The 13,510-nt window shown below is 28.8% G+C and overlaps 1 protein-coding gene across 1 annotated transcript; it reads left to right on the top strand.

Moving 5' to 3' along the window:
• Positions 1-11,475: 11,475 nt before the first annotated feature.
• On the top strand, positions 11,476-12,696 carry LOC133801540 (ethylene-responsive transcription factor 4). Its single transcript, XM_062239775.1, has one exon. It carries the CDS (start codon positions 11,606-11,608, stop codon positions 12,332-12,334), a length of 729 nt encoding a protein of 242 aa, XP_062095759.1. The 5' UTR covers positions 11,476-11,605; the 3' UTR covers positions 12,335-12,696.
• The last annotated feature ends 814 nt before the right edge of the window (positions 12,697-13,510 follow it).

The following is a 13,510-nucleotide window of genomic DNA, read 5'->3' as shown; positions in this document are numbered from 1 at the left end:
GTCAAACGATGATTTTCTGAAACTCAAAACGTACTTCGGAACCTCGAACACTAAGTTTCGGCTGTCGGTCTACGGTGGATCGCGGTGGCTCGTGGTGGGCCCACCACCCAACTATGGTAGATGTAGGAACAAGTTATTGGGTTTTGAAGCCCACAACACGAGGAGCACGACGGTGGTGACGGATCGGCAAACGGATGCCCGAGGTGGCCGAATCGCAACTTTGAAGTCGCGGGGTGGCCGAACCTAAATCGAGTGGTTGAGGCGTTTAATCGGCGAGTGAGCTCTAGATTCCCGCGTGGGACGATAGTTCGGAGGCCTCTGAATCCAACGGTCCGGCACATGGCTAAAAGTGGTGGCCGGAAAGTACTCCTGCGTCGTTGGCAACAGTAGCACGCAGAGAGAGAGAGAGAGAGAGAGAGAGAGAGAGAGAGGGAGAGAGAGAGAGAGAGAGAGAGAGAGAGAGTTTCTGAGGAGAGAGAGAGAGGGAGGGGCTCGGGTAAAAAGAAAGGCTGAAGCCTTTTCTTTTTTTTTTAAATTACACTTGGACCCAAAATACTAAAATTCTTTTCAAATAAGCCCTTTAGCAAAACTTTCTTAATTTTATAAAAATCCCCAATTAAAATTATATGACATTTGGGTCCAATACTTGACTACTCAAGTTTCTCTCTCTTTAATCTCATTAAAAACATAAAATGATATTTTAAACACTATTTTTTCATTACTATTTCTTAAATTTGTAAACTTGTATATTTTATGTATTAAAACTCTGATTTATAATAAAAATGTATAATGAAAATGTTGGATATTACAAATATAGTGTCAATGTGTATATATAAATATATTTATGTTTATTGCATTTGTTTCTTTTATTTTATTTTTGTTCATCCAAAAAGGAAAAAATATGTTATTGTGCTCTTAAGTTAGTCATGTATATATTTGCTCAAGTTGCTTACTTTTTGTTAATCAAAAAAAAAAAAAAGAAGAAATACATATAGTATTGGGCATATATGAATATTCAAAATATATGTATATATTAAACAAAGGAGGGTGAAGAATTATAATAATAGGGGTACATTGTTCGTGAACTAAACAAAAAATGGCTAGAGTACTTGGATTATTAGGTCTTAAGGCAAGTTAGGTTTAGGATGGTTTTAGCTTACAAATATTCATATTTCCAACCCCTTCGCCTAGCACTTAATTCATTAATTGTTTGCTTCATTAATGCTTGAGAAATATTGGTTTATGAGTGCACAAAAGGTAAAATTGACTCATTTTAATAATCTTTTATGAGATCTTTACTCATTAATTTAAGCAATTTGCTTTTTGAATTGGTTGGTCGTTGTTTGTGTTTTGTTTTATTTTTTTTTTGCGTCACCTTTCTAAAAGAGCGATCAATAATTTAAGTTTGAGGATATGATAAGTTATCAAATATATAAGGAAATGAAGCTTATTTGTTATTTGTTAGGTCAAATCATTCATAAAGAACATAAAAGAACTTGAGTGGAATTATACATAAAGCTTAGACAAATTTCCAACACTTATATATATATGCGCTCTTAGTATAATGTTAGGATATATATACATATATATATATATATATAAATTAGACTAATAATAATACATTTATAATGTAATGTTTGAAACAAATAAATTACCATTCATAAACAAATGGAAATTGAATGGTACATAAAATCATTTAATAAAATGGTATTTTTTACAAAGTTATACACAATTTGATACTTTTAAAAAATGATTTTTTTTAAGTTTAGAACATCATTGTAACAATAAGAGTAATGATAAAGATTTGCAAAATTTACACATCAAAATTATATAATAAATACGTGTGACAAATTTCATCCACATAATTTAAAATGATATGATCTCACTTGAAAATCTTAATGGCTAAAATTGACTGATCATTTGTTTATAAATTTTGTAAAAAGTTTATAATTATCTTGTCCAGTCATCTTTTACCAAATTATGTGAAATTTACAAAATATATATATGGTAAATACAAACTTACTTTCTATAAATATGGACAAAAAATTAATGCCACCAAAATATGGCTTTTTCTATTTAAAAAAAAAAAACATTTTTATGGGTTTTTTCTCTCCATATTCTGGTAAAATAATTTTTGTTTTCCCATATTTTTTTTATGGTAACCAGTTACTAGTATTGAATTAATTATTTAAAAATTGATGTGGTAATAACCAATTACCACTATTAAAATATTTTTTTTAGTTTATTAGTGATATGGAGGTAATCGGCTATTACTATAATATTAGTTTTTAAAAAACTATATTGATAGTTGTAACGGGTGACTAGTATCGAATTAGTTATTTTAAAAATTAATATGGTAGTAACTGGTTACCATTAAAAAAAAATTTATGGAAAAGAAAAAAACTTTAAAAAAAAAACAGAAAAATTCATAAAAAATACACAAAGTTGAAAACACCATATTTCTCAAACTTATAGAAAAAATACCACTTTAAAAAAAAACAGAATAATAATTTTACAAGTGTTGGGCCCAAATTTCTATTATTCGGGCCCATTTCCCTATTAGAGCAAGTTTTTATATTAATTCATAAAAAATACACAAAGTTGAAAACACCATATTTCTCAAACTTATAGAAAAAATACCACTTTAAAAAACAGAATAATAATTTTACAAGTGTTGGGCCAAAATTTCTCATATTCGGGCCCATTTCCTTATTAGAGCAAGTTTTTGATATTGGGCTAAGCAGCTTCTGGGCCTCGGACAGAGTCTGTGGAATTTCTTTGGATTGACATATTATAAATTATTTGGCTAACCGTTCTTTTCTTAGAACAAAAACAAACAAAAAAAGGTTTTCAACTGCCAGATGAACATGTATAAACAAAAGTATTAGATTAAACATTTTTAATGTGTGTTTATAGAAAACATATTAAATGAAAATAATCTAATTATGAAAAGAATCTACTCATAATAACATAACTTAGTTTCATTGATAAATTTATAACTGTTTAATTCTACATAAATATCATTTCCACATATATATATATTATTAAATGAGAAAATATTATTTTTACCAAATACACAATCACCTCAAGTATTTTGTTAAATGACAATTTAGACTTTGTGTCTTATAAAATAGATCAAAATAGTAATATTAATTCTACATAAATATCATTTCCACATATATATATTATTAATTGAGAAAATATTATTTTGACCATGGTATTTTTACCAAATACGCAATCACCTCAAGTATTTTGTCAAATGATAATTCAGACTTTGTGTCTTATAAAATGAATCAAAATAGTAATATAGACAAAATTTTGGCCTAAATATTTTTAATTATATGATTAATTCTTAAGTTGTTGGCAATATAATGAGTTCAGAGAAACAGAGAAAGTAGTTACGTTTGAAAATATTTTGACCAAAATCAGGTATAAGATATTATTTTGATCCATGTCGTAAACACACAAGACCTGAATTATCATTTAACAAAATACATAAACCGAACGCATATCCGAGAAAAACAAAAGGGTGAAACTTGTGTTTTCCCTTTTATCAATTCAATCTAATATTAATGTGAAGTGAGAAATTTCAGTGAAGAAGACAAAAGATGACCCAAAATTGAGACAAACTTCATGTGAACCTGAATGATATAATGAATGTAATATAGATAGGTTGAAAGAAAGTGCAAGTATGTATTCACACTTGAGAAACTTGACTTGATGAGAAGAAAAAGAAAGAAAGAAAGAAATGAATGATTTAATTAATGAACAAAGCAAAAGGAAAAGGGTAGAATGAGTTCGACAGTCAACACGCAAATGGTCTATAATTCTCCAACATCTCAAACCACACACTTTACTTACTCGCTTTGCTCTCTCCATCCCCACCCCCAACATTTCACACCCTTTTTTCTTTCTCACTTGTCCCTTTCTTGCCTACACACATATATATATATATATATGTGTGTGACAATTCTCTTATAGGGGTTTTACTTTAAGCTCTACCGGTAGGACTCTTCAGTGTTCTCGACTCGTGAACAGTTTTCGGTACGATTTTTTTTATGACCGTGTAAATTGTAGTTGTTTAAAGCATCTTGCAAATTTTCAGAAAATTTCGAATAATTTACAGTACCGAAAACTAGGTTCAAACATGTTGCTTTCCACGCGCATAAAAAAAATTTAATCATGCGTGCAACAACATGTTTGAACCTAGTTTTCAGTACTATAAACTATTCAGAATTTTCTAAAAATTGCGCTGATGTTCTAAATAGCCACAATATCTACAGTCACAAAAAAAATCGCACCGAAAACTGTTCACGGATTGAGAACATTGAGAGCTCCACCGATATGGTTTAAAGTGAAGCTCCTATAGGAGAATTCTCATATATATATATATATTGGGGTCACTCCAGTGTAGTCACTTTTTTTACGGCCCTCCATCGGTGCAGCTGTTTTTATTTTCAATACTTCCAATTATTTTGATATAACGATGTACATTGTAATTATTTAAGATATCGTGTAAATTTTTAAAAAATTTCGAATAATTTATAATGCAAAAAAATAAGATTCAAAGAGTTGAATTTTACACACGTATACAAAAAAAATTAAACATACGTACAACAAACATTCGAAGTTTCTTGAAATTTCGCAAAATGCCTTAAATGACTACATTTTTGGTCGGTATAAAAAAATTTGGAATTACAGGACCAAAATAACTCAAAGAAAAAAACTAGGTGCACCATAAATGCACCCAATATATATTAATATTCTATTTAAAAAAATAAATATGCGGATATATAATAGAATCAAAAGAGGAGATTCTTCCAACAAAATACTAATTGATGATTATTGATTACACTTTGTAATTATAATTTAAATAAATTATACTCTCATAATCCCAAAAATAAAATAGAATTACAATACAAGTTTTAAATCTTTCTTTCTTTTTTTTTTTACAAAATGTGAGTTTTTAATATTTAAGTATCAAATATTTAACATTAACAAAAAACAAATAAAGATATTTCTATTTGCATACACTTTTTTTTTTTTATCTTTTCACTAATTTTTAATTACATCTTTCATAAAATTTTAAAAAATTATTTCTCCATCCCTCTATATTATTATTTATATTTTTAAACACCTGGTGCAGTCTTCCACATCTATAGTCACTCATCAAAGTATACAAAATTAATAATCTAATTTTTTTGAATGTTTATACATATTTAATGTATTGAGAGAGTGTGTGTTAAGAAATACAGTTTATTAAAGTTTAAATTTTTTTAAGGATATTTAAGTTAATTTATACAAAATTATATTTACAAATAATTAACTATTTATAAATGAGTGAGAAGGAAAGAAAAAAAAATGTGCCGATATAAACACCTAAGAGCTCACATAGTGGACAAAATACAATGACGTTTTGAATTCTTTGACAAAAAATTTCTGCAAAATTGATGAGATGTCTAATATAAATTATTATCATAATTTGTAAAAATAATATATTTTGTCTCTCTCATTTTTCATTTTACTTTAGCTCTTTATTATTTTATAGTTAAAATGAATAAAAAAATTAGAAAAATATAATATTTAAATAATATAAAGAAAGAATAAAGAAGCTATTAGTAAAAATTTGATGTAAAATAAAAAATATATATTTCGATATATAAAAAGTGTGTAGATAACGAAAATTCTTGGTTTTAATAGTTTTTTATTTTTTTAATGTTATCTTTAACAAAATATTCTTATATTTAACAATAAATTGTAACATCACTTAAACTTAAATAAAATAAAATAAATAATTAAAAAAAAGGATATTTTTATAATATTTTACAATAATAATTATTTAAAAATAATAAAATCATTCAATTTATAACTTAAATAAAATTTAATTAATATTAAACTCATGTATTAGAATAATATCATATTAAACTTATAATATAATCTACTATCAATTAGCAACAATCTGCTTGTAAAAAAAATTAGCAAAAAACTTAAATTTAAAATCCACTTATAATATTTAATATTATATTAAACATATAATGTATAATCTTTTGTTGTCACTCTCAAATTCAAATACTACAACATACATAAACTTAAATAAAAATAAATAAGTTATTCAATTAAAATAGGATATTTATTTGAAATTTATATGATATTAATATAAATTTAATAAAAATAATTAATCAATTGTATAAATAAAACTAAGAAAACGTGCATTACAAGTTGCTTGTATCGACGATGGATTACTAGTGATATAATTGTAAAATGAGTAATGATACGTATACCCAAAATATGTACATAAATATTACACAGTGGCGTAGCAGACTATGTTAGTCAATTATATTTATTAAAATTGAGATTCGCTATTTTAAAAAACTCTAATACATCACTCTGTGTAATATTTAAGTGTAAAATTTAGACGCACATATTAATATTATTGTTAAATTGTTGGTAGTATTTAATATATTAATAACAAAATAAAAAATAGAGATGTCAAATCATTGGGTACATGTGGTTTGGGTGTTTCCCGTCACCACAGCCTTTTCTTAATTGGCACCCATCAAAAGCGAAAAGGCGACGAATTATCCGGTGTGGTGGAGTCTACACTTATTATTATTAGCCACAAAAACCATACTGATTGCTCAATCTGTCTACACCTTGAGGGACACGTGGTTCTAGTCAACGTGTCTCACGCCACCCCTCCCCTACGAACTATTACGTTCTTATCTACAGTCCCTCCATTCATCGTTCGCCACCTGTCATCCCTGGCCCCACCCCCTTAAATCATTGAGCAACTTTCTTTTTCGTTTCCGGCTATTGAGAAAACGGTGCGTAAAAGATCTTGCTGGGCCAAGTCAATGAAGTCAATCCTGTGGCGGATATTTGGTGGGGCCCACTTCGGCCCAACATAATATTTTCATGTTTGATTTTTTATTTATTAATTTTTTAATAAATTGATGTGAGATTTAATTGGCGGCTGAGATTAGGTTTGTATTGTTTTTGGTGGTTGTTCTCTCCCAAATAAATCCAATTTTATATTATTCTTTTTTCGTGATTCGGATTCTGTCTTCAGGATATTGTTTGAATAGCGGCTATCTATCTATATTTATATTATTTTCTTATCCACACCTAGTTAAAGTAAAATAATATTAATGATACCAATAATAGAAACAAATATCCCAAAATGACAAGATGAGTATCTATAGAAATAAAAATGAAAACCAATTTGGTATAAGAACTTCTAGATGAACAAAAAAACAAAAACAAAAAATGATGGGATATTTTCTATTGATATTGAATGTGGGATTTTTTAATGGAGAAATAAGTTTTAGGTTTTTTTTTGTGAAATTTATTATAGGATTTATATTTTTTTGAATTCTGTATTTTGACAATTTTACAAAATATAGGGTCCAAAAAATAATTTGTCAAAACTACAGGGTTCAAACAGATAATGAGACAAAACACATGGTCTAAAAAAATATAAACCCATCATTATATGTTACAAATCATGTGCATATTGTAGAACATAATATGATAATGATCTCAATTCTATTTACCATTCCTATCCAAATATCGTCCACCAAGAATACCCGTGAGGAAAAAGAGTAACGGATATCATTACGAGGGGAGCAGAAACCACAATATCACCACTATTTTGAAAGACTAGTACATGTGTATAAACATATATATACTTTTTTGACCTAGGTCTTGATCGAACCCACAATCTCTTCGTATAAAGCAAGAAACTCACACGGGACAGCTAGGTCAAACGTAGAGTGGTTCAAGAGTTAAAATATAGATTCATGATGTTTGGTAAAACTGTAAAACTGACAAAATCACCATGAGCCATGGTAGGCCCTGAGTTGTTCCGGTTAAAATAGGATTTTCCATTTTCTTTCTTTTTTTTTCTCCCTTTAGTAGTAACTTAACAATAATAGCATATTTCCAAACCAAAGAAAAAAAAAAAATCAAAATGATTAGAATATTTCCAAACCTAAGTTGCTGAGTAGTTTGTGTATTGTATATCCCATTGGGTTGATAACCGTTAAAATAAAAAATCAGTCCTTTGAAAAATACAATAGACAAAGTTGATAAAAAGTCTAAATTCTCCAAACACACCAGTAATAAGTGTTGGTATATCTTATCCACACAAAAAATGGTTAAAAATACATAAAGATGGGGTCATTTTCAATAACCAATCTCAGCCATTAATTTCAAATTAAATGCATAATCTAAAACAGAATCCAACTAAGGACTAAAATCCAATACGTGGGCGGCCAAAACTGTCAAAGCTCTAAACAGCACATGACAACCATTTTTTGATGGCTGCATTCTCCTTTATAATGATTTTTAGTCACATTTCATATATTTGGATATCACTATGCTTAATTTCAATTACTTCATTCACACCCTTACCTCTTCAAAATCTAAAATTACATTGAAATGAAAAACAGTTAAGTTTAACGATAAAAGTTAGATATAGAGAATATATACAATCGAATATGATGTGCTTTTAAAAATAAGAGATTTTTACATCAAATATTTATTTTTGCTAAAATATTATTTTTTTATGGTCAAATATTTTATTTTTAAAATTTTACGGTTTTAAGAAATTTTTTACACTTTTACGATTTTGTCTTTTTTTTTTGTGTTATTTTCAAGTATTTTTTTTTAGATTTTTTTGTTGATGTATAGTTGTTCTGATATATATATATTGTTTTTTTTATCCAGTGAATTTTTTTCAAGTTGTTCTTAGTTATTTTTCCTAAAAATCGTATTTTTGTAATTATGAAGTTTTGAAAATCGTATTTTTAAAATTTTAAGTGCTTATTTAAAAAAAAATGTATTTAAAGAAAAATCTCTATTAATAATATAGCTTCACATTTTTGAATGATTTAAAGGCATAAAATATGTCTAAATTTAAATAAGTATAAATATAATTATAGATTAGTAATGATATAGACATAAATGTTATGTGTATCGATAAACACAGTAAAAATATATAAATAAGGGGACAAAAGACAAAAACTACATGTACAAATAAATTCAACAAAATCATATATTAGTACTAATTGATATGAAATAAGATGAATATGAAAATATATATATATATATATAAATATAAAATGATAAGTGCTTAATAATGAGTACCATATGAAAAATATTTAAATGGTTAATATTGATAATATTTTATTGCTTGTAAATTTTGTGTATGATTAAAATATTTGTGTTAAATTAGTGTGATGTGAATGCTAATTGTATTGTTGTAATAACCTAATTTTAGTCCGAGTTCATTCACTCAGTTCAGGTACAGCTGACAAATAAATATACGGAAAGATAACTAAGGGAAAGATATATGCTTATTAAACAATATGTTTGTTGCACGCATGACTAATTTTTTTTATGAGCATGAAAAACAACATGTTTGAATCTAGTTTTCGATATTGTAAACTATTCGGAATTTTTTGAAAATTTGCAGGATGCTCTAAATAGCTACAATATACATGATCGTAAAAAAAAAACACTGAGAGTCTCACCAATAAAACTTAAAGTGAAGCCTTATAAAAAAAATTGTCATATATATATATATATTTGTTGCATTCTAATATATATAAGATGAAGAAGGAACAACACAAAAATAAATTATAAGGGAAATAATCAAATCCTCTACCATAATAGGTAGCCATTGAGGGAATACCCATTCCAACTCAAAGCATTCTTTGCCATTAAACAAGCAATATGGTTGGATGATCTATGATTAAATTTAAAACTTCTAAATCTGTTTCAGTTTGTCTATTCTAAAATCTCATCCACTAATTAATCTAAGTAACCGCTCTGATCCGAGTGACTTGGATTCTAAGATATGTCATTTAGGAAGAAAATTCAATGTTTAAAAACTCGTGGAAGAACTCCAATAATAATAAATAGTGCCTACATTTAAGCATATTCATTTTTTGATCATGTTATTTATTATTTACTGCACCGCTTAAATTTAATTATGAAATCTTATTTAGGTTGGTTATGATTAATAAATATAACAATTCCCACATCTAAATATTTATATATATATTTTTATTAATAAATATGATAATTCTCACTTCTAAATATTAGTATATTTTTTTGGTAATGTTTATTGCAATTTACATGCCGTTCAAAAAATTTATTTATGAATAATCTTATTTAGTTTGTTTATATAACTAATAAAAGTGTATTTTATGTAATCATAGACTATTTATTAAAATAAATATTATGAGAGTTCCCACATCTAAATACTTATATTATTTGATTTTTTATATTAATAAATATTTATATTTTTTATTATTAATAAATATGATATTTCCCACATATATATTTTATCAAAAAAATTCACACATATATATATATATTAATATTTATCTAAATGTATTATGTTGTTTTAAAATGTTAGTTATTTTTCAATAATAAATAAAGATGGCAACAAGGCCGTCCTAAAATTTAGTGATGAATAATTTTATTTAATTTGATTATAACTAATAAAATTATATTTGATTTAATCTTGTACTATTTATCATTAATACATACAATAATTCTCGCATCTAAATATTCATAATTTTATCAATATTTATGATTTATGATAATTTACTATTCTGATTTAAAATTTTAGTCAAATTCACCATTTTTATAGCGGTTTATTATGTGGTTTAAAAGTTTAATTAATTTGAGCAAATTACTTAGCGAAAACTATAATTCCACTTTTTTTTTTCTTAAAAATGAAAAAAAGCTATAATAATAATTTATAATTAATAATAAAAAAAACATGATTTACAATATAATAAGAGATATTTTTGAAATTATTTTACATTTTGCTTTAGTTTTTTTTATAATTTTTTACAAAATAATAGGTTGAAAATTTTATAGTCAAAATATTCAAACAATTATAGTCAAATTTTATAATAGATATTATTTAAAAAAAAATATCAAAATTAAATTATAATACAGAATAACTTAAAAAAGAGAAGGTCATTTTCACCCTTTACTCTACCGTAAATAACAAAATATACTCATACACATGGATATTAAATCTTGACGATGAATTCTTATTAATTTACAAGGGTGCATGTACATTTTAATTAAAAATAAAAAAATCGACAGTTTTTTTAAAAAAAATTAAAAGAAAAAAGAGAATCCCAAAAGGTAAACGCGAGAGCAGAGCGCGTAGAGGAAAGCGGTGGGTGAGAGTCGCACCGCACGCAATCAATAGTGGATTTGCAGCCGTTAGATGATGATAATAATGATGATGGCTTGCTCTCAAGACAGCCCACATGCCACGTAATTCGGGAACTAAATTACTAAATACCCAACCCCACGCTCTTTCTTTCTTCCCTAGCCGCCCCCTCTCTCTCTCTTTCTATCTCACTTTCTCTCTCCTCTCTCTTAGTCAAATCCTTCGCTGACTACTCTCTCTCTTGTTCTGCTATAAAACCAAACACCCTTTCCTACACATCCTTAGGTCCTATACACCTCCCCCTCTTCGCAATATTATTCCCTTTCCATTTTTTCTCTCCCGAGAAAGACCATTCGTCGTTATCTTTTATTATCGAGTTAATCTGTGTTCTCATCTTTAATATTTATGGCGCCAAGAGATAAGTCGGCCGCCGTCACCACCGCCGTTAAACATAACGGCAACGTCAAAGAGGTGCATTTCAGGGGAGTCAGGAAGAGGCCGTGGGGCAGGTACGCCGCCGAGATCAGGGACCCTGGCAAGAAGAGCCGGGTCTGGCTCGGCACCTTCGACACTGCGGAGGAAGCCGCCCGAGCCTACGATACCGCCGCTAGAGAGTTCCGTGGCGCTAAGGCTAAGACCAACTTCCCTCTCCCTTCCGATTGCATCAACGAGAACAATCTCAACGTTTTGAATGTTAACAAAAAGAATCTTAATCAGAGCCCTAGCCAGAGTAGTACGGTTGAGTCCTCGAGCCGGGAGCCGGCTCTGATGATTGAATCATCTCCTTTGGATCTTAATCTTGGTCACGGATTTGGCTCAGCGAACTCCTCCGCCGTTCGATTTCCGTTTCAAACTGCCCCGGCCGTCGGGACTGTTTACGGTATGCCGTCGACGAACCAACAAGTGCTGTATTTCGATCCGTACGTTCATGCTGGGTTGGTGAATGGTCATAATCATCAGCTTCAGCGGCTGAGATTTGATCACCAGGCCTCTCATAACTTCCATGCCGCTTCTTTCGCCGGCGGTGCTCAGAGTGATTCGGACTCGTCCTCCGTCGTCGATCTGAACCACAACGATCAGCCACGTAGAATTTTCGATCTCGATCTCAACTTCCCACCGCCAGAAGTTGCGTAAATTTTTTTGGTCCTCGTCTTAACATAATCGCCGGAGATCGTCATCAGATTCAGATTCCGATTTCGTTTTTCATTTAATTTTTATTTATCCTAATTAGAAAAATATCAAAAAAGAAACATAATTGAGAAAAAGGGAAAAAAAAAAAAAAAAACAGCTTGAGAGAGCAGGTATTAACGCTTTTTTTATGTGAATACACCGCCGTTTAGCTGAATCGGTTCCTTTTTTGTTGCAACAGTAAAACGACTGTGTTTTGTTCTGTTGTAATTTATCAGCTAGTTGTTAAATCTCATGTCGGCAATATTTTTTATTTTTCTTATCATTAAAATGAATGGACAAAAGAAAATAAAAAATTATTAATCTTCTTTCGTATTTTTTAATTATTCCAAATATAATTTGATTCCGGCAAACTGAGTGTTATCTGATCCATTTGCGCACGTGTGATTTTCATCCGTACTCAACCGCACACGAGTTTTATTGATTGAACTTTGAACCGACGGACGAGATTTCCGAAAGTTTTTCCGCGGCGATTGCCTTGTTTTTCTGTTTTGCTTGTGTTATTTTTCCTTAATCACATGTTTATAATTATTATAATTTTAAGTGCGAAATAAGGATAAAAAATTATGCTTTTAATCCTTTTTTCTAATTTAAATTACAAGTTAAAATTAATGCGTGATAAATTTTTCAGCGGTCATACGGTAAAACGTGTCGTAAGCCAATCAAACCGGTTTAATAGGAATCAATGCCAAAACAGTAGTAAAAATAAATCTCTCCTAAAATTTGTGAAGAAAAGGTAAAAAGTAAAACGTGAAAATTGAATGTAACTTTTTATGCTAATATTCTTTGAAATTAAAGAAATGGTTGGCTATAAAGAAGAGATAATAAATGTTGGTGTGTAAACGTGTCAAGCTGTGGTTCTAGTCAAAAGGGGACAGGAAGGCGCGTGAGAGATTATGGGCGGTTTTCTGGTTTTGAGACCGAAAGCAAATTCTATGTTGACTGAGTAATAGAGGTCTCGAGATTCGAGATAGGGGTGTGGACGCTCACGTGAGATACAGCCGTCCGATCTTTGTTTGGATTTATTATTATTTTAATTAATTAATATAAAAATAGTTAGTAGTAAAGTAATTAATCCAAATATAGAGTTTGCTTAAGAACGCGAAAAAGGTGGGGAAAGGG

The sequence above is a fragment of the Humulus lupulus genome, chromosome 9 (assembly GCF_963169125.1).
Source record: "Humulus lupulus chromosome 9, drHumLupu1.1, whole genome shotgun sequence".
Taxonomy (NCBI): Eukaryota; Viridiplantae; Streptophyta; class Magnoliopsida; order Rosales; family Cannabaceae; genus Humulus; species Humulus lupulus.
Note: the sequence above shows the minus strand (reverse complement) of the source record. Positions and strands in the feature narration are given on the sequence as shown.

Excerpts from the sequence above, each read along its gene's own strand:
- LOC133801540 (XM_062239775.1), top strand. The coding sequence starts at position 11,606 with ATGGCGCCAAGAGATAAGTCGGCCGCCGTCACCACCGCCGTTAAACAT.